Source organism: Balaenoptera physalus (genome assembly GCF_965194825.1).
Source record: "Balaenoptera physalus genome assembly, chromosome: 3".
Classification (NCBI taxonomy): domain Eukaryota; kingdom Metazoa; phylum Chordata; class Mammalia; order Artiodactyla; family Balaenopteridae; genus Balaenoptera; species Balaenoptera physalus.
The window spans coordinates 88,003,562-88,027,287 of record NC_138890.1 but is presented as its reverse complement, the minus strand read 5'-3'; the positions used below and the strand labels follow the sequence as shown (position 1 = coordinate 88,027,287).

Genomic DNA, 23,726 nt, shown 5'->3' with positions numbered 1-23,726 from the left:
AAAGTAATTTTAGAAAGCCAAACTTTTATTATAGCAGTAGCAGCAGTAATATCTTCTTGAGTGCTTACTCGGTGGCAGGTTCTGTGCTAAGTTCATTTACAACCATTCCAAGCAATAGGTATTAGCACTGCATTTAACCCGTAATGAAACTGAGGCTCCCCAAAGTTAAGCCGTTGTACTTCCTTAAGATTACAGTGCTTGTAAGTGCCAGATCTAGGATTGGAACCCAGACAGTCTGACCCAGAGCCCATGTGCTTAACTATTTAGCTAAACTGCCTTTACCTTTATCTGGTGAAAGGAGTCATTAAAAGTAATCATTATTTGCTGTTATTTAAAAATAAAAATGTGGTAAGGTATAATATCCTAGAGCATGAGATGGAGGAGACTTAATATATATTTAAACAGATTATCAAAGGGTACAGGTCTGTGAATTCATGTCACCCTGTGGGGAGTTGAGGGATGACTTGCCAAATGGTTTATTGTCTGCTGCATTCTCTTAGGTATTTCACTGAAATGCATGATGTCAGAGCCATAGGTCCCAAACTTGGCTAATCACCAGAGTCACCTGTGGAACATTAACATTGCAGTTTCTGGGGCCCTACCTGAGATTCCAGGGTGAATCCCAGGGATATGTAATTTTGAGCAGCCTTTCCAATGAGTCTAATGGTCACTGTTAGAGCCTTGTTCACCCAACCACATTCACTTCATGAAGGACAGTGACTTAAGTGACAGAATCCAAGTGCAGAAAAATCTTGATGTGATGGAGTAACATGCTGAATCTAACAAAATTAAATTTAAAGGGGGGAAAAAGCATAAATGAAAGGAGGTATAGATCTAGAGTTTCAGGTATATACACACACACATATTGGGGTGAAGTTTTGTTTCTTCGGGTGAAGTTTTGTTTCTTTTGCATTCTGCCATTGGTGGTTATATAATATACATGTAATAATATTTCCTCTAGAGTTCTCTTAATTATAAATTTGATTTGGTTGAATGAAGATTTCATATCACTACCATGGTAAGAAGGATTCTAGAATCGTCTCAGCGTTCTTTATCCAAACTCCCTCCACACTGCCCCCCACACGTCAATTGAAAATCATAGCCCATTGAGCCATGGTTACTGAAGGTTGTGAAATCTGAAAACATTTGATTGGACTGTACAGAATCCATAATCTTTGCCCTAGAAAAGGAGCCATGTATTTTACTCTACTCACGAGGTCATGATTGTCACTATGTGGCCGAATATGGGTCATTTTTTATTTCATTTCCCAAAAGTCCATGAAGATCACCCTATTATTTAGGACTCCTGATTCTTTTCTTACCTACTTTTTGGGTTACAGTGAAGAGTTTTTCTGGATTTTCTTTCTTTAAAAATTATTAGTTTCATTTTTATTTGTATTATTTTTGGTGTAGGTATATGTGCCAAAAAATGACATTTACTACTTCCTTGTCTTAGGAAAAATGTTACACACTGTTTTTCTGTCTTTTTTTTTTTTTTTTTTAGTAAATATTTGCATTTCTATTGTGTGCCAGGTGTTGTGCTAGGCATCAGGGTACAATGATGAGTAAGACAGCTGTGGTGCTTGTTCTAAATATAGTGATTCATTTAGTGATGAAGATGGGGAAATAGTACATGAATAAAATAGGTAAAAATGCTGTGGAAGAAACAAAAAATAAGCTGACATAGAGTATAACATGAGGAGGCCTATTTTCGAGAGGATGGCTGGAGAAGACTATGAGGGGACATTTGGAACAGAAGGGAGTTGGAGCATTCTGTAAAGAGAACATGTACCAAGGTCTTAATGAGGTGGGGAAGAGCTGGTTTAGAACTGAGATAAGATCAGGGTGAAGCTAAGTTGGAGGAGAGAGAGAAAGAGAGCAGCGTGGGGAGATAGATATGCAGGTCCTTATTGAGTCTAGTGTGAGGTGTTTTAATTTTTTTTGAAGTGTGATAAGAAACTAGCACTGGATTGTAATAAAGGTATTACAACTGAGTAGGGCATGGTTGAAGGATGTGGATATAGGAAATCAGTTAAGAGGCTGCTATACTAGGCTAGGAGAGATTGTTGGTGGCTTGGACCAATGTGGTAGCAGTTGAGAGGGAGAGAGGTAGATGGATTCAGTAAATATTTTGGAGGTAGGATGAATGAACTTGCAGGTAGGTTGGATGTGTGAGCAGGGTGAGGAGGATTTCAGGAGTGGTCAGCGAGGTAGACATAGGCCTCCAGTCTTTACTAAGTAGCTTTAATAAGATGGCTTTTTGGGGAAAGTAATCTTTCAGACTTAAGTTTGAAACTGAAGTGGAGAAGTCAGGTAATCATTTGGATATATGGGGCTCTTTTTCAGAGAAGGGGTTTCGTTTGGAAATATAAATATGGGAGACATCAGTACAGAAAATGGAATTTAAACCAAGAAGTGGATGAGCTCATTTATGACAGTATAGAGAAGGCAGATTTCTCAGGAGCTAACCTTGAGGGCCTCCATTGTTTAGATACTGGGGAGAGAAAGAGACTGATAAACAGTTGGCAGGAGGAAAACCAAGAGCATGCTGTGCTGCGAGCAAGTGAAGAAAATATTTCAGGGAGGAGGGAGTGGTCCACTGGGCCAAATGCTCCTCGAGATGATGAGTAAGGACAGTGTTGGCTAATGAGGCTTGATAACATGGTAGCCTTTGGGGGCTTTTCAGGGGCAGTTTTGGTGGAGTGGTAGGCAGATGCTGATTGGAATGGCCAGATGAGGGAATGGGAGTTTGTAAGGAAGGGGGATGTATAGACTGTTGATAACCTCTGTTTGTCTGTGAAGGGGGTGGGGCCCTCAAAGGGAATGGTGGGGCTAAGGGAAGCACCAGAGTTTATTTTTTTAGATAGGATATAGTGTTAAGTTGAACCATAAGAAATTGGTGACATTTGACTATTTTTGGCTTATGAGAATGGCAATTTCATATAATTTGACCTAATATAATATGTTATACTATTGAGGATGAGTTGCTTTTAGAAGGCGAGTTTGATGAAGCAGTGTTGAGGGAGTTTAACCAAAAGAATACAGCCTTTGAGCAATTGAGAGAGATGTGTTTGGAGCTCACCAGTGGAGTGTTGGTCTTTGACGTGGGGCGGGGAGGCACGTATATTTTCAGTTGTAACAGGAAGGAAGAATGATATGCAGATTCAGCTATGCTTGAGTGATTACAGTGATGCCAATCCCAGCAGCTAGTGTCTTATATGGGGCAAATAATTATATAAGTTTTTGGATTTAGCAGTTAGGTGTATATAGATTGATTTTTTTCATAGGGCGGTGTGGGTACTGATCTTGGTTTGCTTGTAGTAGGCTCTAAATTTTCTCTCTCAAAAGTCTTTGCTATCAGTGATTTTTTTTTTTTCTCTCAGTTTTTCTTTTTCGCCAGAAGCAGAGTAAATCAAATATCATGACCTCCTTCCCCACTCCTTGGCAGTGCAACACTGTGGCCTCCCTGTAGAACTGATTAGCAAATCAAAGAATAAAGTGGTTTTCTCACAAGTGATTTTCTTGCCCTACAGAAGATTGTCTTTTTCAATATTACCATCAGCATTCTTTGACTTGTCAGCATAACTGAAACGTTATCTATGATTTCTGTTACTTTAATGCAGACTACAAGTGTATCTTTTTAAGGTCATATCATGCTCCTCTGTCGTGTGTACAGAATTTGCTTATGGAAGTATGTATATTTCAAGAATTTTAGCTGTTTGTAGCAAGACTTTATTCCACTGCATAATATAGTTTAAAAAATGATTTTCATTAGACCATTATGCTAACATATCTCTAGGCCATAATTTTCTCCATGGACTTATTAATTCAGTACAGAATTCCAGGTACTGATCATTAATTGTATCTTTAAAACTACAGTGAGATTGAAAGTCATCTTTAGTGCCTGCAGGATCTTTTTTCATGGAACATCCATCGCCTGTAATGTTTATTTTGTATAATACTCTCATCCATGGGTTTCGGGACTGGGGCCATAGTGAGAATATTCGCAAAAGGAGGCTCTTTTTTCTCAGTGTGTTCTTTTAAGCTATAGGTGGCTTTGCTATATGCATGGCTCCAGAATTATCTTTTCCCGAAAGTACAGAAAGATCTGGAGAAACATGGGCACCCATGAATTAATTTATACATTATAAGTGTCGGAATAAACACGCAGCATCTTTAAAAGCTCTGGGATGGTGGTATTTTAGACTAAGCTAAGGTTTTATTTTATGGAGGTGTGTAGCTTTACTGCAGGCAAGACAAGGCAACATGTTCTAATTCTGCTTGGATTCAGAGGAACTTGATTTACTGTTGTTACCTGCTGTGGTAGAAATTGCAAGCATCACTGAAGTAGGCTTGTATCTTCAGTATTGGAAATATTCAACAAAACTCATCAGTAGTGATTTCAAAAAGCCTCAGTCTGGGGTGTTGTGATAATGAGTGAAGAAAAGTTTTTCCCTTATTTCAGACAGCCTTTGATAGCATGTCCATTTAGGAAATTAAATACAGATTAGTCAGCTGTGTACCTAACTCTCAAATATTTTTAGCTTCTTTGGGTGAACTTTGGATTAGGCCAAGGGGTCCCCTTTGGTCTTTCCACGAGAGCCAATCGACCAATATGGATGTGTGCCTATAAAGAAATATTTGTAGTGTAATATTGCTCAATTGCTGACTGGCAACCTCTGTGGTTCAACTAGCTTCTTTGGACCCTGACCTAGTGTGTCAGTGATCCAACAAGTTTCCTTTGCTTTGCCATTTCTAGTCAAGGACTGATCCATATTCTCTCTCTTGCTTTTCACGGGGGGAAGTGGGGCTTGTTTTTCAGGATGAGTTCTTTGCTAAGACCTTGCACTTTCTGCTTCTCTATACATTGATGAACAGGCTTGAGTTCTCCCTTGTAGGATGTGGCACCCCACGCTAGAGGTGACAGTTGCCTTAAAGGACTACAGTTCTGACCTGTAGGGGACTCTTTCTATCATACGTGTCTAAGTAGAGAAGCCTGTGAGAGCATCTTTCAGGTCTGAGGAGGTCCATGGCCATCTTGTGCTCTTTGTTTCTTCAGCGTCTAGGCTTTGGTTATTCACCTCCAGTGTTGTCTCTCCCACTCACCCTCAAGGTACCTTCCTGCTGGTTTGCCTCTCATCTTGGCTATAGTAAGTCCCCTACATACGAACCTTCAAGCTGTGAACTTTCAAAGATGCAAACGTATTATAAACTTACTACAGTACAGTGCTATCAATATATAGCCGATTGTGTTCGTTGGGTACCTAGGCTAACTTTGTTGGACTTACGAACAAATTGGACTTAAAGACGCGCTCTTGGAATGGAACTCATTCATATGTAGGGGACTTACTGTACTTTTTTTCTTATTCCAAAATATCTCCCTTAGTCCCTTCAGACTTCTGTCACCTCTCTCACAGTTCGCTGAAGTGGTCTTCTCTTGGTAGAGAGCACTCTGTTGATTTCTCCCCACCCCTTGCTGAACTGGCCAATACTTGGAACTTGAATCTTTCTTATTCTTGGCCTCCCCATTACAAAATCCACAACCACTCATAACGGACTAAAGAAAAGTATAAATACCCTTAACCAGTTTTTTCCATCTTGATTATGGCCTTCCTTATGTATTTTTTATCAAAAGAGGATCAATCATGTCATACATACTATGTTTTTCATACATACTATTTTAAAACTGGGTTTTCTTCACTGTATCTCCTGAAAGTAACTTCCCAATATTTCTTTTTTTTGAAAATTTGTATTTCTAACTTTTTAGTGACTGAAAACTGTTTCATGATATTAGATGTATCACTTGACCAGTCCTTCACTTTGGGACATGTAGGTGTTTTTTCTTCTTCTTTTCCTTCCCCCTTTCTGTCTTCCTGTTATTTACTGGTGAGAGAATTTTTGTTTCTGGGTGTACGGATTTGTTCATTTTCTATGCATATATTTTATTAAACCTTAATGGGGACATTTTTGGGGTCATAGCGCAGGCTATTGCTATTGCTATTGCTGTGGCACAAATGCAGTGTCACTTTGTGTATTCAGACAGGGACCCATATCTAATGCGCATCTGTCTTTCCAGCATGTAGCCTTATGCCTGTACAGTGGGTGTTCACTAAAGAATTATTGTTGAGTTGAAGAAATGTGAGGGCCATGTGATAAACATATAAGTACTATGTATTTGGGACCCAAGATATAGGAGTGAACAAGACAAAGATTGTCATTGCTCTCATAAGTTGAAGGGTTATTCTATATAGCATGGTTTATGTTTAGAGGTGGCAAGCCTCTACATGTGAGGATCAATCAAAAAGACTGAAAGATGCACAGTAGTATAGTAGGAGCAATCTAAATGACTTACAGCGCAGTTGCTTGGGGAAAGTTCATGCCAATCTTTTTCATAATATAGCTAATTAAGAGTTGACTAGTTGATTTTTCTATTGATGATAGTTCTTCTTTAGGATTGTTCACTAGTGTTACTGATTGAAATGGAATGATCTTTTTTAGGTTCATACATTTTTGCTCTTATAAGTAACTGGAATCAATTATAGTTACATTTAAAATTTCATATCTGAGTATAATATGGTGTTGTACTTAGTGATTTTAGAGACCTGAAGATCTTTTAGGGCTGGGTTTGGGGTAATAGGAAATATAGCCCCCAATATTTTTGGTCTTTCTGTTGCACATTTTAAAACATGACTAAACGAAGATTGCAGCCATGGAGAAGATTTTCTGCTGTAAATTGGTGTTTTAACAGCCAGCTGTTATGCGTTCATGCGTTCTGTGATCCCACTTATAAAAGTGGATAGTGAAGGGTGAGTAGCTGCCCTCTTGGTCAGGCACATAGTTTAAAAAAAATGTTGTGTGTCTCAGCAGAGCTATATTAGAGTTTCATATAGCTGCCTTTTTCTTTTTTCTTGTAGGGCCAGCTCTCAATGTTGCAAGAAAAAATAGACCATTTGGAACGTTTGCTAGCTGAGAATAATGAGATCATCTCAAATATTAGAGACTCGGTCATCAATTTGAGTGAGTCTGTGGAGGATGGTTCGAAAAGCTCAAAAGGCAATTTCAGCCAAGGTGCTGGCTCACCTCTTCTGCCATCGAAACAGCTGTCTCTCACAGTTGACCCTGGAGACTGTCTGTTTGCTTCGCAAAGTGGAAGTCAGAGTTCAGATGTGCAGGTAATGTATGCATTCGTTAATAATCACTGGGCTGGGCTTCCCTGGTGGCGCAGTGGTTGAGAGTCTGCCTGCCAATGCAGGGGACACGGGTTTGAGCCCTGGTCTGGGTAGGTCCCACATGCCGCAGAGCAACTAGGCCCGTGAGCCACAATTACTGAGCCTGCGCGTCTGGAGCCTGTGCTCCGCAACAAGAGAGGCCATGATAGTGAGAGGCCTGCGCACCGCGATGAAGAGTGGCCCCCGCTTGCCACAACTAGAGAAAGCCCTCGCACAGAAACGAAGACCCAACACAGCCAAAAATAAATAAATTAATTAAATTAAAAAAAAAAAAGTTTGCCTTCAATTAAAAAAAAAAGAATAATCACTGGGCTTTGATTTGTTTTTGTTTTTTTAGATTTGATCTGGTATCTGTTCTTAGTTGCTGAATTCTCTGGATTATCGTTTCTATTTTTATAAAATCATTTGATTAGTCAAATGATCATTAATGTTCTTTTTAGTGATAAATTTCTGTAATTCTGTGTTTCTCCTAATTTTTCTTATTTTATACTTCCTGACTATGGCCTTTTCTGTATGCTTCTTAGGTCTTATTTTCTGTAGTAGTTGAAGACCTTCAGAGGTTTAAATCTGGCCAAAGAGATTTTGTTTACCTTCCTTTGGAGAGTACCAGAAAAGCCCTACTCTTAGTATATATCTGTTCTACATTATAGGTTTCACACAGTGTAAGGTTAGATTCTTTTTACTGAATATGCCTTTGTGAGGGGGAAGGGAAATGTTCTAGAGCCGTGCTGTCCAGGATGGAGGCTGCTGTCCACCTGCGGTTAATGAGCACTTCAAGTGTGGCTAATTTGAGTTGAGATGTGCACTAATATCCACACAAAGTGTTGAAGAGTTAGTATGAAAAAAAGAATGTAAAATATCTTGCTCATTCTTATATTGATTACATGTTGGGATGGTAAAATTTCAAATATATCGGGTTGAAAAATATATCATCAAAATTAATTTTACCTATTTCATTTTACTAGAAAATTTTAAATTATGTATTTGGCTTGCATAATATTTCCCTCGGGTAGCACTGTTCTAGAGCGTAGAGGAGTTGAAAACTAAGGTGAGAAAGGACTTCTGCCTTTCTTAAACTTTGGGTGTGTCCCTCATATTTGCTCTGTTCTACAAATTGGCAAAGAGCTATTTTAACGTTGTACCTTAGACTGGAAACTGGAACTTGGTGACAGGACCCTGTGGTGTGAATATTTTAAAGTTGGACAAAAGGAGTTGGCTCTGGCCTTGCTTCAGAGTAGAAGTTTTCATTAACTCTTGGGGACAGAGAACATGATGTGATCTCTAGGCCATGGCTCACAGGCCACGCCAGAATCTGGGGACAGTGGAGCTGCCCGGGCTGCGTGCCTACAGCCTCATCAGCCTAGTGTGTGGCCAGGTTCAGATAGGATCACCATCCTGGGCTTTGAAGGGGTACCTATTTCTGTGAGGCTTGGCTTTGTTTAGGTTTTAATTAAGTACCTTTTAAAGGGAGATGATAAAATCTTTTTTGGGGGGGAGGGGAAGGGTCTAAATCTGAGCTGGACAGAAAGGAGCTGCAGAGCAGCCATGGAAATCAGGCAGAGCAAGGCAGCAGGGTACTGGGAAAGCTGCAGGGCCCAAGAAAGACCTGGAAGGAATAGCAGAGAGTGCTCTCACATCCTCTTACCCAGCTGGTTCCCAAAGATTTGTTCTCATCCTTGGGAGTATTTTATTTTAGTTATGAACTTCCAAGTGAAAGATATATTATTGTTTTAAAATACGTTGTATTCACTTTTATATAATTTGCTTATCTTAAAAAAATTTGTAACCCATTTCTGTATTTATTAGGATGTAATTTTTTAGTTTGAATTTTACCAAAGAAGGTTTGTGTTCTTTGTTACACTTACTATTATAGAGAGTATGAAAAATAAGTTTTTAGGTTTGTTTGGCTTTGTTTTTCTGTAATATTTTTTTCCTTTGTGTCCAAATAGATTATTATCTAGAAGGAACACTACATTGGAAACTTAGAAAATATTTGAACACTAAAAGCTAAATCTCAATGTAAAAAATTCTTCCAATTCTAAACCTAGTTGACCCTGTTATAGTTTTATTTTTAGAATAAAAAAGGTAAACATATATAGGCGAAATTAAAGAATAGCTATAGATCCATTTCCATTCAGATACAGATTTTAAAACATAGGAGATTGATTATAATATAAAGACGAAGTAGAAAATAATTTTCAGTACCATGTTTGAAAATGCTAAAATATTTGATCATGATGAAATTTTTTTTTGTTTGCTCTTCAGTTCCCATCATTTTCTATTAAATTGTATTGGAAGTAAAGCAAGGGAAGAATTGAATGAAGGTATTTTATATTAGAAGCAGAAGAGGAGGGGATTATTTATCAGGTTAATTATATAATACAAATAGCATTTTAATCCTTTGAATGGTGATTAAATATTTTCTGCCTTAAACTCTTTAGTTAATGTCTACAGAAATAGTTTTATCTTTTAAAATATATATACAGAGTACAGCAAGGAATAGTTTTGAGCAAATATTTCCAACATTAAGTTTAAATTAATAATGGTTATACATGATTAAATTTAACTTTCTTTTTTTTGTCTCATATTTTTAGATGTTGGATGTTTACAGTCTAATTCCTTTTGACAATCCGGATGGTGGAGTTTGGAAGCAAGGATTTGACATTACTTATAAAGCTGATGAATGGGATACTAAGCCCCTTCAAGTCTTTGTGGTGCCTCATTCCCATAACGACCCAGGTAAAATTTGCACTTCAAAAATCTAGAGGTTAATAAGCCCTTGTAGGCCCAGAGTATTTTAGTGAGAATCTGGTATAACCCACTTCTCAAATTTTTGAGACGTTATTCTCTGACTTTTAACAATAACATATTTATTTTATATGTAGTTGTGTTCTCATTTTATCAATTTATGAGCCATTCAAGGATAATACTTGTATAGTATGAAATAGGAATAAACACAAGAAGGTCTTAGCTTTGGGAGATGAAAAGTTACATGCATTTAAGGTACTGATAGTTCATTTCAGTTACTTCTTACGTATTGTGTGGGAGAATTATTTCACATCCATAAACTCTATATTAGAAAACTCAGAGTGCTCATGGGAAAGTTTGTATCTTTAAAAGGTAGAAACAGTGTAAAGTGGTTAAGAGCCTTGATGTTAAGCAGACATGAGAGTGAGTCCCAATCCCAACAGTGTTAAACAACTTTAGGCCAGCTTCTTAACATGAGAGTAAGTTTTTTCCCAGGTGGAATCAGGATAAAGTACTTACTTCATAGGGTAAAATGTTAAAGGTATGTTACACAGCCCTAGAGTAACTGCTATCATTATCATTAATGTTATTATTCTTTCATATGACAACTTTTGTTATTTACTGAGGCCAGAGATTTTCCCCCCAAGGTAAAGGGAAGTTGCTAAAATGATGATGGGAAATGTGATTCGATGTTTATCTCTGTTAGTGTGAGGACACAGGCACTGAGAAAATGCCCAGTGAATTAAGTTGCAGGATTTTTTTTTGGAATATACTTCCAAAGACCTCTTTTGAATGACTGACTTTTGCTTCTATTTGTTATTTTTCTCAATTTCATTATTACTCTCAGAGGCACCATATTCATTTACTACTTTGAAGGTTTTTTTTCTTTATTCCCAATTTTCAATTTTGTCATACTATATTCTTTTCAACTAGTTTATTGTTATGTATTTCTTTCTGTTTCTAAGACAGTAGAACTTGTTACTTTATGTCTGGACAAATGATTTGGTGAAGCTGTGTGTGTGTGTGCGTGCACGCATGTGCCCTGCTTTTGGGTGTGAGAGGTAGTCTGGGAGATGGAGCTTGGATGCTAAAGTGTTTGAATTTCCAGTATACTTCAATATTTAGTATACACAGAGGTATAGTATATGTGAAATCAATATTGTTCTGGAAATTTGTGATGAGCAGTTACTACACATCAGCTTCTGACTTGGTTTCCTTGTCTTTGGTCTTAATGTCTTTATCTTTTCCTAAAATTCCCTATTGTTAACTTTTCCTCTTATATGTTTTATATCATTTTCCTCCTTAATCTTAACCTTGCCCTTCAAATCAAAACTCAGGGTTGCCTGGGCATTGAATAAAGGCTGCAGAGATTTGGAGCCAGGCAGAATGAAGCAGACCTTCTGGTGTCCTTGGGCTTGTTTATCTATAAAATGTAGAAAGTTGTGTATCTATAAAGCGGAGGTCATATAGTGTACAAGAATTAGTTATAAAGTAAGTACAAAAGGTGATGAAAATCACATCTAATAAAAATTCCTTTTGCTATTTATCCCCTTGAGCACCAGATTAAATAGTACATTTGCATTTAAGGGACACATATGAAAAAACACAGTTTTTGTTTATATCTGGACTCAGTGAGGTGAGGTGCTCACACTTTACATGTGGGATCTGAGAATTGCCTGTAGGACTGCAGATTTTTTTTTTCTGTAAATCTCATCTACTCTGAAATAGTCCCTCATTGAGTGAGATAGTGGCAAAGCCACTTTTATTATTTAAATTGTTCTCTCCTCCTCTTTTCTCTGCCAATCATGTATCGTTTAATTCTTGTCACTTAATTGGGTATGTGATGTGATTCCATTGTATACTATTCCTCGTAGGCTTATAAATACACTTAGCAGTGTGTTTTACAAAGAGCTTCTAATGTGAACCCAACTCCTCCCTTTTTGATTTTTTACAGACCTTTATTATCCTTTCCTCTTTTCTGCCATCCTCAATTTCCACCAATCTCATTTCTTGTTATTTTATAACGTGGGCTCTTAACTGAAATAATAAAATTTGTAGTTTACCAGGCAATGTGCCAAACGTTTTATAAACATCTAATGTTCACAATAACTTTTGAAGGTTAGTGCCACTATTCATGATGAAGGTGTTACCAACTTGCCAAGGTTACACAGGCAGTAAATGGCACCAGACTACTTCCCTGTTAGTTTACCTGGATCTCCCACCCAGATAAACTTGAGTGGCAGAAAACATGTGTCTCTTGTTACACTCTGTCCTCATTGCCTAGCCCAGCACTTGGCATGTAGTAATCACTACATATATGTAAGGCCTTCACTGACCTGCCTCCGTGCCCTTTTCACACTGTGTACACACACACACACACACACACACACACACGCACGCATTCATGCTTGCCTATAGGCAGAAATATTAACTTCTGCTTGGTCTCCTTCCTGGAGTGTAAGCTCAATGAGGGCTCAAACTTTGTCTTATTAACCACTGGGGTGCTAATGCCTAGAACAGTAATCAACACATAGTACAGACTCATTCAGTTAAATAAGTTAATGAACAAAGGAATGTGACTCTGCAGATTCAGATGAAACAGTTGACTTATTCTTTGGCCTATACGTTTAACTTCCCTCCTTCACTTCTTCCTGCTGTCTACTTATTTCCATTCCTTTAAAAAATAGCTTATTTAAAATGCACTTTTAAATACCAGTAACAGACGATATTAAGCTCTTAAAGGGCAGGGACTGCCTCTGCCCTTTAGACTTTGTTTGCATTAAGCTTCCTTCCTGTTGCAGTTAGTATGTTGTTTTGTGAGAAGACATTATGAATAACTGTTCCTGACTGTAATAAGTGAATCTGTCTGTTGGTATCCTAGCAACCACAGTTGAATCTTTTTGTCTTAGTGAAAGATGTTAATGACCCTTACCCTCAGGCCCCTCTCCACTTGAGACAAAAGTAATGGTCAGAAACAGACCTTTTAAAACTAAAGTAATTTTTGCTATCAAGCAAAATGCTAGAGAAGAACCTGACTTTTCTTAATAATTTTCACTGCTCCTTAACAAGAGTAGAATTTAGATAAACTAAATTATTCTGTGAAAAACTGAATCACTCAGATCATGAAAAACCACTCTTTCAGTAGAGAAGAAGAGATAAGTATGTACACATACATTCCAAGTCAAAGTGTGACTCTGATGGGAAATCTTTGTATAATACTCCTAAATGAATGTGCAATTAAGGCAGTTTACTTTCTAAATGAAATTTATAGAGATTTGTTTCCATTTTCTGCCGCAACAATTTAAAACAAACTTTAGCTCAGTAGTTTATCAGTGAAGTGTTGTCTGTTGGGGATAGAGTTTAGAAGATTCCTATATTTAGTCACTGTACTTAAAAAATTATGTTGCTGTATTTTTATATGTGGAGATATTTTTCTTTTGGGATCAAATTGGAAAGATAAATTTCAAATTATATTTGTATATTAATAAAATTCCTAATTATGTCTTCTTCCAGTCCATAAGGACATGTAACAATTATCATATAATATTTTACATGGTTTATATGAGATAAAACAAAGTTGGAAAGGAATTGTTAAGTAAATACTGATAATTTTGTACCGTTATGCTTTTGAAAAGTTTTGAATCATAGACCATGAAATTAAATGTTAGTTGATTGATACATGTTCATGTTGTATTTAATAAGCTGATTAAAACACAGTTAAAGCACCTTTGTATCTACAATCTTAATTCTTTGCTTCCCGCTAGTTAAACTGCTGAAATATTTAGTTAATTTTCCTTCAAAGAAATCACAGTGTGTAGAGAGAGAAGATAAGGTATACTAAATGAAAAATTGGACAGCATATTGTTAGTTAAGCAATTTGTAAAATGAGCGTTAGAAAATAATCCCCCGTGTGGTATAACTCCAAAACAGAAGGAAGACCTAGGCCCAAGAGTCACAATGGAAAATAATTTTCTTTTATGCATTTGCAGTTCTTCTGCAGAATTTTTATTGACTCGATTGAGTGATTAGGATTTTCAGCCTTTTTTTTTTTTGAAAATTAAGAGAACAGATTTTTGCATTTAGTATTATATGATAATTTGAAATGAATTTGTTTATGTATCCTTATTCTTAAAAAGTTTGTGAAAAAGAACAAAAACATATGAGGACATCACAGTGTAATGTTATTTCACAGCTTTTCTGTTCAAATACTGTTAAGCACAGTCAGAAGAAACCAGTTCTGTCCAGCCATGGTTGAGTACTGCGCATGTAGGTGAAAGGCAGTGGGGACAGAACTCAGGCTGCCAAAGGAACCTGCCTAGTGGAATGAGATGGTCAGGAGAAGGAGAGCTTTGTACGTGGACACAGTTTGGGGAGTATATTTTTCTATTTAGTTATTGTGGGATAAAGCGAGTTCTTTGGTTTTGGCTACTGTGACGGGAAATTTGCGTTTCTGGAGCTAAGATACTATGACATTCATTGCCCGTCCTGCCTCAGGGTGTGTTTGGTGTGTGTTACTTCATGGAATCTGTCCTGCAACCCTGAGAAGTGGTAAATTTAAACCCCATTGACCAGGTGAGGACAGTTAAGGTTAGAGGAAGTGTAGTTATTTGCTCCAGGTCAGTCAGTCATAAATAAATGGGCAGAGGAGTGAATTGGATCTCAGATTTACGTGATTCTAAGATCCACGTTCTTTCCATTTTCTATACTGCCGCTTAAGATACTTTATTTAGTTCAAATGATGCTAGTATTTCTTTTCTTCTTGCTTTATGGGCATTAACTAATTTAGCACATTTATCTGAACTTTGGGTTGTTAATAGAGTTGCCAGATTTAGCTGGGAAAAAAAACCAAAACAGGCTGCTCAGTTAAATTTAAATTTCCTATAAACAATGAATAATTTTTTTACATGTGTTGCAAATATTGTATGGGACACACTTATGCTAAACATTTATTATTTATCTGAAGTTCCAATTTAACCTGGCATCCTGTATTTTATCAGGCAATCTTAATTGTTAAGAAATTGTGGCATTTAAAAGTAAAATATTTACATGGCTCTTTAGGGTTGTCTTTTTAAGAGATCTCTAGAATTGGTATATTGAGGTTCCTTTTTAGAGGGAAAAAGTCTGATTGTTTGGGCTCTGACTGGACTGTATTCCTTAGGAGCACAAATGTCAGGTAGCGCCTAAGAGATGTAGGTGATCATTAAACATCTCCCAATTCCCCTATTTTTATTACTTTTGTCTGTCATCAATCCTGGGTGCATCAGAGCTCACCAGTATGCTGCTTACACAAATAATTGCTGGTACAATGGGAATTTACTATGTTCCAGGCGCTGTTCTAGGTATTTTACATGTATCGAATCCATCACTCCTCTCAGCAACTTTATGACAGAAAATCCTGTTTTTACCCTCATTTCGCAGATAAGAAAACTGAGGCAGAAGAGAGGATAAGTAATGTGTCAGTGGCAGGGCTGGGTTTGAACCCAAGCCACCTGGTTCTGGAATCAGAACTTGTAACCATTAAATATTGCCTCTTGTAGGTAATACTTCTGAACCCATAGGAGAGGTTTTAGGAAGAAAGTCTTTTAAGTTTTTCCAAGCCAGATGTCATCTACTTTAGTATTATTAATCACGTAAAACATTTTAGTAACTCTCTTGCAAAAGTAGGTTCCTCATTGCACTGTTTCCTATCCTTTTTTTCTTCTCTTCTATCCTTATTGAAACAGATATCTTTGTCCTTAAATACTAAATTAGTACATGAAATGGTGAGTGGTTTTCCTCATTGCTGCATCTTTTACAATTAGAAAGTGATTGAGAAGCCATATTTTCCAGCTTTTAAATGGTTTCTTCTAGAAGCTTTGATTATTTGCCCAGTATTGGCTTACTCATAAGGCTAAGTACGTATACTCCTCACATATCCTAAGAGTAATGCCTCAGAGGAATATACATGTCTCTCATATTATAGACAACCAAACTCTATTTAGAGAGGACTTATTAGGCCTGAAGTGTCCTCATTTGGTGTGAGTAGATACTCATGGATGAAATTCTTAACAAGAGAGGGAAGTAACTTTAGCACAGACTTAGAAAATATTTTGGAGGTTGATCTCACAATTGCAGGTGTCAGGTATCAAGGTATGCAGGTCTTTTAAAGGGCATTTAGAAAAGCAGTACAGTAAGAGGTCACATTTGGCCATTATACATATACAGCTGCTGCGGGGTGAACAAAACCCCAGCTGTCCTAATAGTAATGCAAATAGGTTCTTGTGGTGTGGGATAGAATTTCCAGTGACAGCATCTTACATGGGTTCAAAAAAAATGCCGCATCTCAAACAAGTTAATGGAAGTGAAGCTGATATGCTTTAAAAACTATTAGATGACACTGAATCACCTGGCAAAAAGGTTGGGTTATTTTGAAAATCTGAGTTTAAAAGCATTTAGAGGAATCAGCAGGTTTGCAGGTTTCCAAAGACTCAGCTTCATCTTTGATTCTCCCTCTACGCTCTTCTGGAAACTTAAGTCAATTAGTAAACGCGCTTCATTTTGCCTCCTTGGCCTCTTATTTCCCTCTGTTTGTTTCCACTGCGATCCATTACCATATTTTAGCAGGATTATTGCAGTGACCTCATTTCCTCTTTTTCTTCTGCTTTACCTTGTTAGTCTATCCTTTATACTCACAGTCCAGTTATTTTTGAAAACACAGCTCAGAATACCTTAACTTCCTTCCTCCTAAGTTCTTGGTGAGAAACAAGGATCGTTTAGAAGGTTTCTGTGATCTGACCCCTACTTCTATGTATCTCACCATGCTCCCACCACGTAAGCTGCGGTGCAGCCATACCCAACTAACTGCCTTCTGCTACCTGAAACTGACACACAATTCCATGACTTAGTGTCTTTTCCATATCCTCTTCCGCATTTGGAACTTCCACCTTTTCTCTCTAACCAGATGACATCTAATTTAAGAATCTCTCTTCTGTCCTTCTGGTAGGAATTTACCATTTCTTTATTCCCACGGCATTTGGTTCATATTTTCACTGTAGAATCTGTTTTCATTTAGCTTAGCTTTATCGTTTTGCCCTTATTAGATGCTTGGTTTGTGTTTGAACGAATAAACCAGAACAGAATGTTAATTAAAACTCTTCCACAGTTTATCCGGGGGGGGGGGGGGAATAAGCTTATTTTATAATAGAAGTGTTGGAATTAAAATTAATCAGCATGTGAGTTATGGTAATACCAATTAAAGTTGTATGTGACCCCTTAAGTGTAAGATTGGATGTTGCAGTCGAATATTGAAGGGTTTGACAAGTGATGGAAGAAACTGTTGATCATTTGTCCATGTAGAATAACTTAATTACTAAAATAAAGGAGCTTTTTTAATGAACTCTACTTGTATTTTTAAATTTGAGAATATTATGTTAAAATGGAAATAACTTGAAGCATGTTTTATTTTTTTCAATGTTTATTATCTGGATATAATTATTTTTGACTCAGAATCTTTTTATGTTTTCTTAACAGTTGGTACCTATTTAACTTTTGAGTGGAATTAATGTACTCATTAAAAAATCATTATTGTAGCAGTTAAAACCGTAACAGTGTAACAATGATTTGAGGGGCATGCCTTCTTCCGGATGTGTGTTTTTAAATCATCTTAGGGCTGACAGAGCCTTTTTAAATATAAAGTAGAAACTTAGAGATATTGTTCAAAGATTATTAGGTTAGTATCAGAACAGAGAGTGAACATAGCAGAGCTAATAGTATGTGGTATCTTTGACCTTTGGTCTCATTTCTAGTTGAAGTAGTAAGTTTGCATTTATACTCCACTTGCATTTTTTTCCAGTCCTTTCGGCACCACACTTCATTCATCTATCAAGCACTTACTGAACTCTTGCTGTTGTAGACTGTACCAGGTGCTAGATTCATGAGAACTGACTCGTTTGAAGTTCAGGTTGTAGCATGTGTCTAGGCTTGCTTCTAAAATTTGCAGGACCTGGGGCAAAAGTACATGGAGGATGTCAGACACTCTGTCTAAACATTTAAAAGTTATAAATCAAACTAATACATTGCTAAATAAAATAGGTCTCTTCCTACTGCCTTGAGAAATAACTCAGAGATCTGGAAGGCCAGGTGTGGGTTTAGATTGCTTGGGCTCCACTTCCCCACTGGAATGTGCTGGTGTTGTGGGGAGAGCCAGCCTCCAGGCGGCCCAGCCCCTTCTCCTCCCAGACCCCGCCTTGTCCTAACCCAGGAGGGGCTCTTCTTGCAGACACCCCAGTGCTCTTCCCACGCCCCTACAAACTTCAGCCCCTTGGCTACTGCCCAGGCTAGTTTGACTGTCCTAGCAGGTAAAGGCATTATAGAAGGCCCTGGAAGGCTCAGAAAGCTGGCTTGGGGATGTTTGGACACAGATTTCTGGGTCTCAGGGACTCAGAAGGGCAGGGCTGGGTAGGACAGACTGGGGGTGGGCAAGTTCTTTGCCCTGTGAATTTATCATGTGGAAAGGGATGTGGTCAGAGGAAGAATAGGGAGATCCCTCTTAAGTCCAGTGCTCAGGGTGGGGCACTCTTTGCCCAGGTCCTAAGGGTGGTACTGTGTATGCCCTTGAACCGAATAAAACGAAGTGTTCCTTAAGAGGATCAGGTCTTCACGAAGTCTGTAGACTTCGAAGCTAGATCGGATCCAAAATTTAAAAAATAAATTGTATTTTGTTAGTGAAAAATTACTAGGTGTGTATTTGTTTATGCACATTAAAAATAAGCAGTAGAGTTTTCAACTTTATTAGTTTTCTGTTTTAGAACTTAAAAAAATTTTATGATAAAATAGTGATAGTGAATTTGGAATTATGCTGGCTGTATAGAACTTCTAATTGTGTACTCTTTGTTTTTAATATTTCCCCACTTATTTAAAATAGTGATTAGGTGTTTTATGGGTGATAGTGTTGTTAGGATGAAAAAGAATAAATTGAAAAGTACTAATGCTCTTCTAGCCCTGGTTCAATTTCCAAGTGTATTCAAGGGAAAGAAAAAGGCTGTGAATTGACCACTTAAGTAAATCAGTTTGCAACCGAATGTCCCAAGATTATTAAATCTAGAGGTAGGAATATAATTTTATGTCACAAAAATTCATCCCATACAACTTTTTGTAAAATACTATCTTTGTGATTGGTCTCATGTTAATATACAATTGGAGTTTTACAGTAGTTTAGAAAAAGAAAGAGCCAATTCAATGTAAAAGGGAATACTTGATTACGCTATTGTATAAGAGCAGTAAAAGCTAATTTACTGTTATATTACTCAATATTGAAAACTTCAAGAGGCTATCTTTCAGTTCATTCTTAATTAATTGTGCTGTATTGTAGTGATAGTAGTATCTATTATAGATGAGTTTTATGCAAGGCTTTTAAGTTGACATCTCTGAGCTTGTATTTTGGCTCACGTAAATATCTTTGACGTATTTTCTGCATGATTGTTGAAGGCAGAATGGATTAATCAGTCACTGTGCTTCCTCTATGAAAACTCCCGTGATAAACTATTCTTTGAAATGGCCTGAGTTCATAACAACATATAACTGATGAAAATAAGTAATTGTATTAAAAAAAAAAAACCCCTTCACTTATTAATCTTCATAAAAACTTTTTTCTAAATTTGCCTCTTATGCCAGGTTTCTAGTGTTTTATTATTGAATTAATTTTGGAGGCATTCCTCTGTTCATAGTTCCTTTCTTTAATTGAGTTATCAGCCAAATAATTAGGGATTAATTTTGACCTTTGTTAAAATTTAGGTAGAAGATAGATGTGATGTCTTAGGGACCATAATTCTAGTAGAGCCATTTAGTAATTTAGATGGTCCTTATTGAGTACATATAATAACATGGGACACAAATTGATGTTACTTACATTTGATTTCAGCTCAGTCTTGCAATACGGAGGTAGATGTATATTAAGTATATGATGGTATTTGGTAAAGTAGATTCTCTCTGCATTGCAATCTTCATTTTTTGAATAGTAATAACACTTATTTTTTCTAGTGTGATATTGGTTCGCTAGGGCTGCCTTAAAAAAGTACCACAGATCAGGGGGCTTAAACAACAGAAAATTATTTCCTCACAGTTCTGGAGGCTAAAAGTCCAAAATCAAGGTGTCTGCAGGGTTTGTTTCTTCTATGGGCCTCTTGTCCTGGCTTGTAGATGACCATTCTTCTCCCTTTGTCTTTACATGGTCTTCCCTCTGTGTGCGTCTGTGCCCTAAATGCCTCTTCTTGGGAGGACATGCATGGTACCTTGCAGGTATTGCAGGTTTGGTTCGAGACCACTGCAATAAAGTGAGTCACACGAATTTTTTCCCAGTGCGTATAAAAGTTTTGTTTACACTATACTGTATTCAAAGTGCAATAACATTGTCTAAAAAAACACAACATACAGACCTTAATTAATAGATACTTTATTGCTTAAAAGTGCTAGCCATCATCAGAGTCTTCAGCTGGTAGAGGGTCTTGCCTCGATGTTGCTGGCTGCTGACTGATCAGGGTGCTGGCTGCTGAAGGTTGGGGTGACTGTGGCAGTTTCTTAAAACAAGATGACAGTGAAGTTTGCTGCATCGACTCCTTCTTTCATGAATGATTTCTCCGTAGCATGCAATGTTGCTTGATAGCGTTTTGCCTACAGTAAGACTTCTTCAAAAATTGGAGTCAGTCCTTTCAAACCTTTCCGCTGCTGCTTTATCAACTACATTTATATAATATTCTAAATCCTTAGTTGTTATTTCAACAGTCTTCACAGCATCTTCATCAGGAGTAGATTCCATCTTAAGAAATCACTTCTTCGCTCATCTGTAAGAAGCAACTCCTCATCCCTTAGAGTTTTATCAGGAAATTGCAGCAATTCAGTCATTTTCAGCCTCCACATTTAATTCTGGTTCTCATGTTTTTTCCACCACATTTGCAGTGACTTCCTCTGCTGAAGTCTTAAATCCCTCAAAGTTATCCATGAGGGTTGGAATCAAAGTATTCCAGGGCTTCCCTGGTGGCGCAGTGGTTGAGAATCTGCCTGCCAATGCAGGGGACACGGGTTCGAGCCCTGGTCTGGGAAGATCCCACATGCCACGGAGCAACTGGGCCCGTGAGCCACAACTGCTGAGCCTGCGCGTCTGGAGCCTGTGCTCCGCAACAAGAGAGGCCGCGATGGTGAGAGGCCCGCGCACCGCGATGAAGAGTGGTCCCCACTTGCCACAATTAGAGAAAGCCCTCGCAGAGACACGAAGACCCAACACAGTCATAAATAAATAAATAAATAAATAAATAAATCAAAAAAAGAACGTGAATTTCTTTAAAAAAAAAAAAAAAAGTATTCCAAAATCCTGTTAATGTTGATATTTTGACCTCTTCCCATGAATCGCAGAGGTCCTTAATGGCATCTAGAATGGCACATCCTTTCCAGAAGATTTTCAGTTGACTTTGCCCAGACCCAGCAGAGGAATCACCGTCTGTGGCAGCTATAGTCTTATGAAAGGTATTTCTTAAAGAATAAGACTTGAAAGTCAAAATTACTACTTGATCCATGAGCTGCAGAGTGGATGTTGTGTGAGCAGGCATGAAACCAGTGTGAATATCGTTGTACATCTCCATCAGAGCTCTTGGGTGACCAGGTGACCATTGCTAATGAGCAGTACTATTTTGAAAGGAATCTTTTTTTCTGAGGAGACGGTTTCAGTAATGGGCTTAAAGTATTCAGTAAACCATATTGTAAACAGATGTGCTGTTATCCAGGCTTTGCTCTTCCATTTATAGAGCACAGGCAGAGTAGATTTAGCATAATTCTTAAGGGCCCTAGAATTTTCGGAATGGTGAATGAGCATTGGCTTTAACTTCACTAGTCACCAGCTGCATTAGCCCATAACAAGACAGTCAACCTGTCCTTTGAGGCTTTGAAGCCAGGCACTGACTTCTCCTCTCCAGCTAAGAAAGTCCGAGATGGCATCTTCTTCCAATAGAAGGCTGTTTCATCTACATTGAAAATCTCTTGTTTAGTGTAGCCACCTTCGTTCATTATCTGAGCTAGATTTTTCTGGATAACTTGCTTCAGCACTTGCTGCTTCACCTTGCACTTTTATGTTGTGAAGTTGGCTTCTTTCTTTAAACCTCATGAACCAGCCTCTGCTAGCTTCAAACTTTTCTTCTTTATCTTCCTCAACTCTCGCAGCCTTCATAGAATTGAAGAGAGTTAGAGCCTTGCTCTGGCTTATTAGGCTTTGACTGAAGGGAAGGTCGTGATTGGTTTGATCTTCTATCCAGACCACAAAAACTTTCTCTATATCAGCAATAAGGCTGTTTAGCATCCTTATCATTCATGTGTTGATTGAGTAGCAGTTTTCATTTCCTTCAAGAACTTTTCCTTTGCATTCATAACTTGGCTAACTGTTTGGTGCAAGAGGTCTAGCTTTTGGTCTCAGCTTTCAACACGCCTTCCTCACTAAGCGTAATCATTTCTAGCTTTTGATTGAAGGTGAGAGACATGTGACTCTTCCTTTCACTCGAACACTTAGAGGTCATTGCAGGGTTACTCATTGGCCTAATTTCAGTGTTGTTTTGTATCAGGGAATAGGCAGGCTGGAGGGGAGGGGGAGAGATGGGGAATGGCCTGTAGAGCAGTCAGAACATTGTTTAAGTTCACTGTCTTATGTGGGTGTGGTTCGTGGCACCCCCAAAACAACTGCAGCAGCAACATCAAAGATCACTGCTTACAGTTCATGGTAAAAAATATAATAATAATTAAATTTTTTGAAATATGAGAATTACCAAAATTCAGAGACTCAAAGTGAGCAAATGCTGTCGGAAAAATGGCACTGATCGATTTGTTTGACGGATGGTTGCCACGAACCTTCAATTTGTAAAAAAATGCAACACCTGTGAAGCAAAATAAAGCAAGGTGCAATAAAACGAGTTATGCCTGTATTGGATTAGGGCCCTTTCTCATGACTTCATTTTACCTTCATTATCTCTTTAAAGAACTTACGTCCAAATACAGTCACATTCTGAAGTGGGTGTTACTGGGTGTTAGGACTTCAACATATGAGTTTTAAGGGGACACAATTCAGCCCATAATGGGGGCATAAAATGAATTCTATGCAAATTGAAGTGTTGGATAACCAATATGTTTAAGATGTGGAGCAATTTATTTAATGTTTTAAATAAATTGTATACTTTTCAAAATTAGATGTTAGGAATATCTTTTATTTCTCCTTTGACCCAGTTTGATTGTAGAGATGTGGAAGGGGCAATTAAAGACTGATGATGATTATGATAATAGTAGCAGCAGCTATTATTATTATTATTATTATTAAGTGCTATATTATATACTGGGCTCAGGTCTGAGCACTTGATTTTTTTTGTCTCTCAGGGGTGCTGCATGGTCAGCAGGGAGTTAGGGCATCTCCATTTAAGGATAGGTTGAATTTTCTTTGCTTGTCCCTGGGAATCCAGATGTGGATCCTGGCCTCAGTGCTCTGGGGCAGGGTCCAGGTTCGTACCTTTGTGAAGCAAGATGGGATTCTTTGTAAACCACTATTACATGAGACATCTTTGCGTTTTCTGTAAGTACAGCCGTTTTATTTAAACATGAAAAAGTTGAATTAATTCAGGTAGCATTCTTTGGTGACAAACCAGCTTAAAAGTGCCCCAGATCAAGAAAGTCCTATAAAGAATATTTTACACTATATTCCTATTTGGCTCATAGCTTCATACCCATCACTTTGTAGGTGCTCAG

General features: G+C 37.7%; 1 protein-coding gene and 1 long non-coding RNA gene across 2 annotated transcripts in view; both read left to right on the top strand.

The window, feature by feature from the left end:
* The window catches only part of MAN2A1 (mannosidase alpha class 2A member 1), a 159,109-nt gene that overhangs the window by 22,859 nt on the left and 112,524 nt on the right, over positions 1 to 23,726 (top strand). Inside the window, exons 2-3 of the mRNA XM_082455725.1 lie at positions 6,915 to 7,172; positions 9,824 to 9,968. Coding sequence (XP_082311851.1) covers positions 6,915 to 7,172; positions 9,824 to 9,968 — 403 coding nt within the window. The remainder of the gene's footprint in view (positions 1 to 6,914; positions 7,173 to 9,823; positions 9,969 to 23,726) is intronic.
* LOC309657884 lies at positions 9,981 to 13,702 on the top strand. Its single transcript, XR_014261950.1, has 2 exons — positions 9,981 to 11,468; positions 11,932 to 13,702. It is a non-coding gene; the product is annotated as an uncharacterized lncRNA (long non-coding RNA).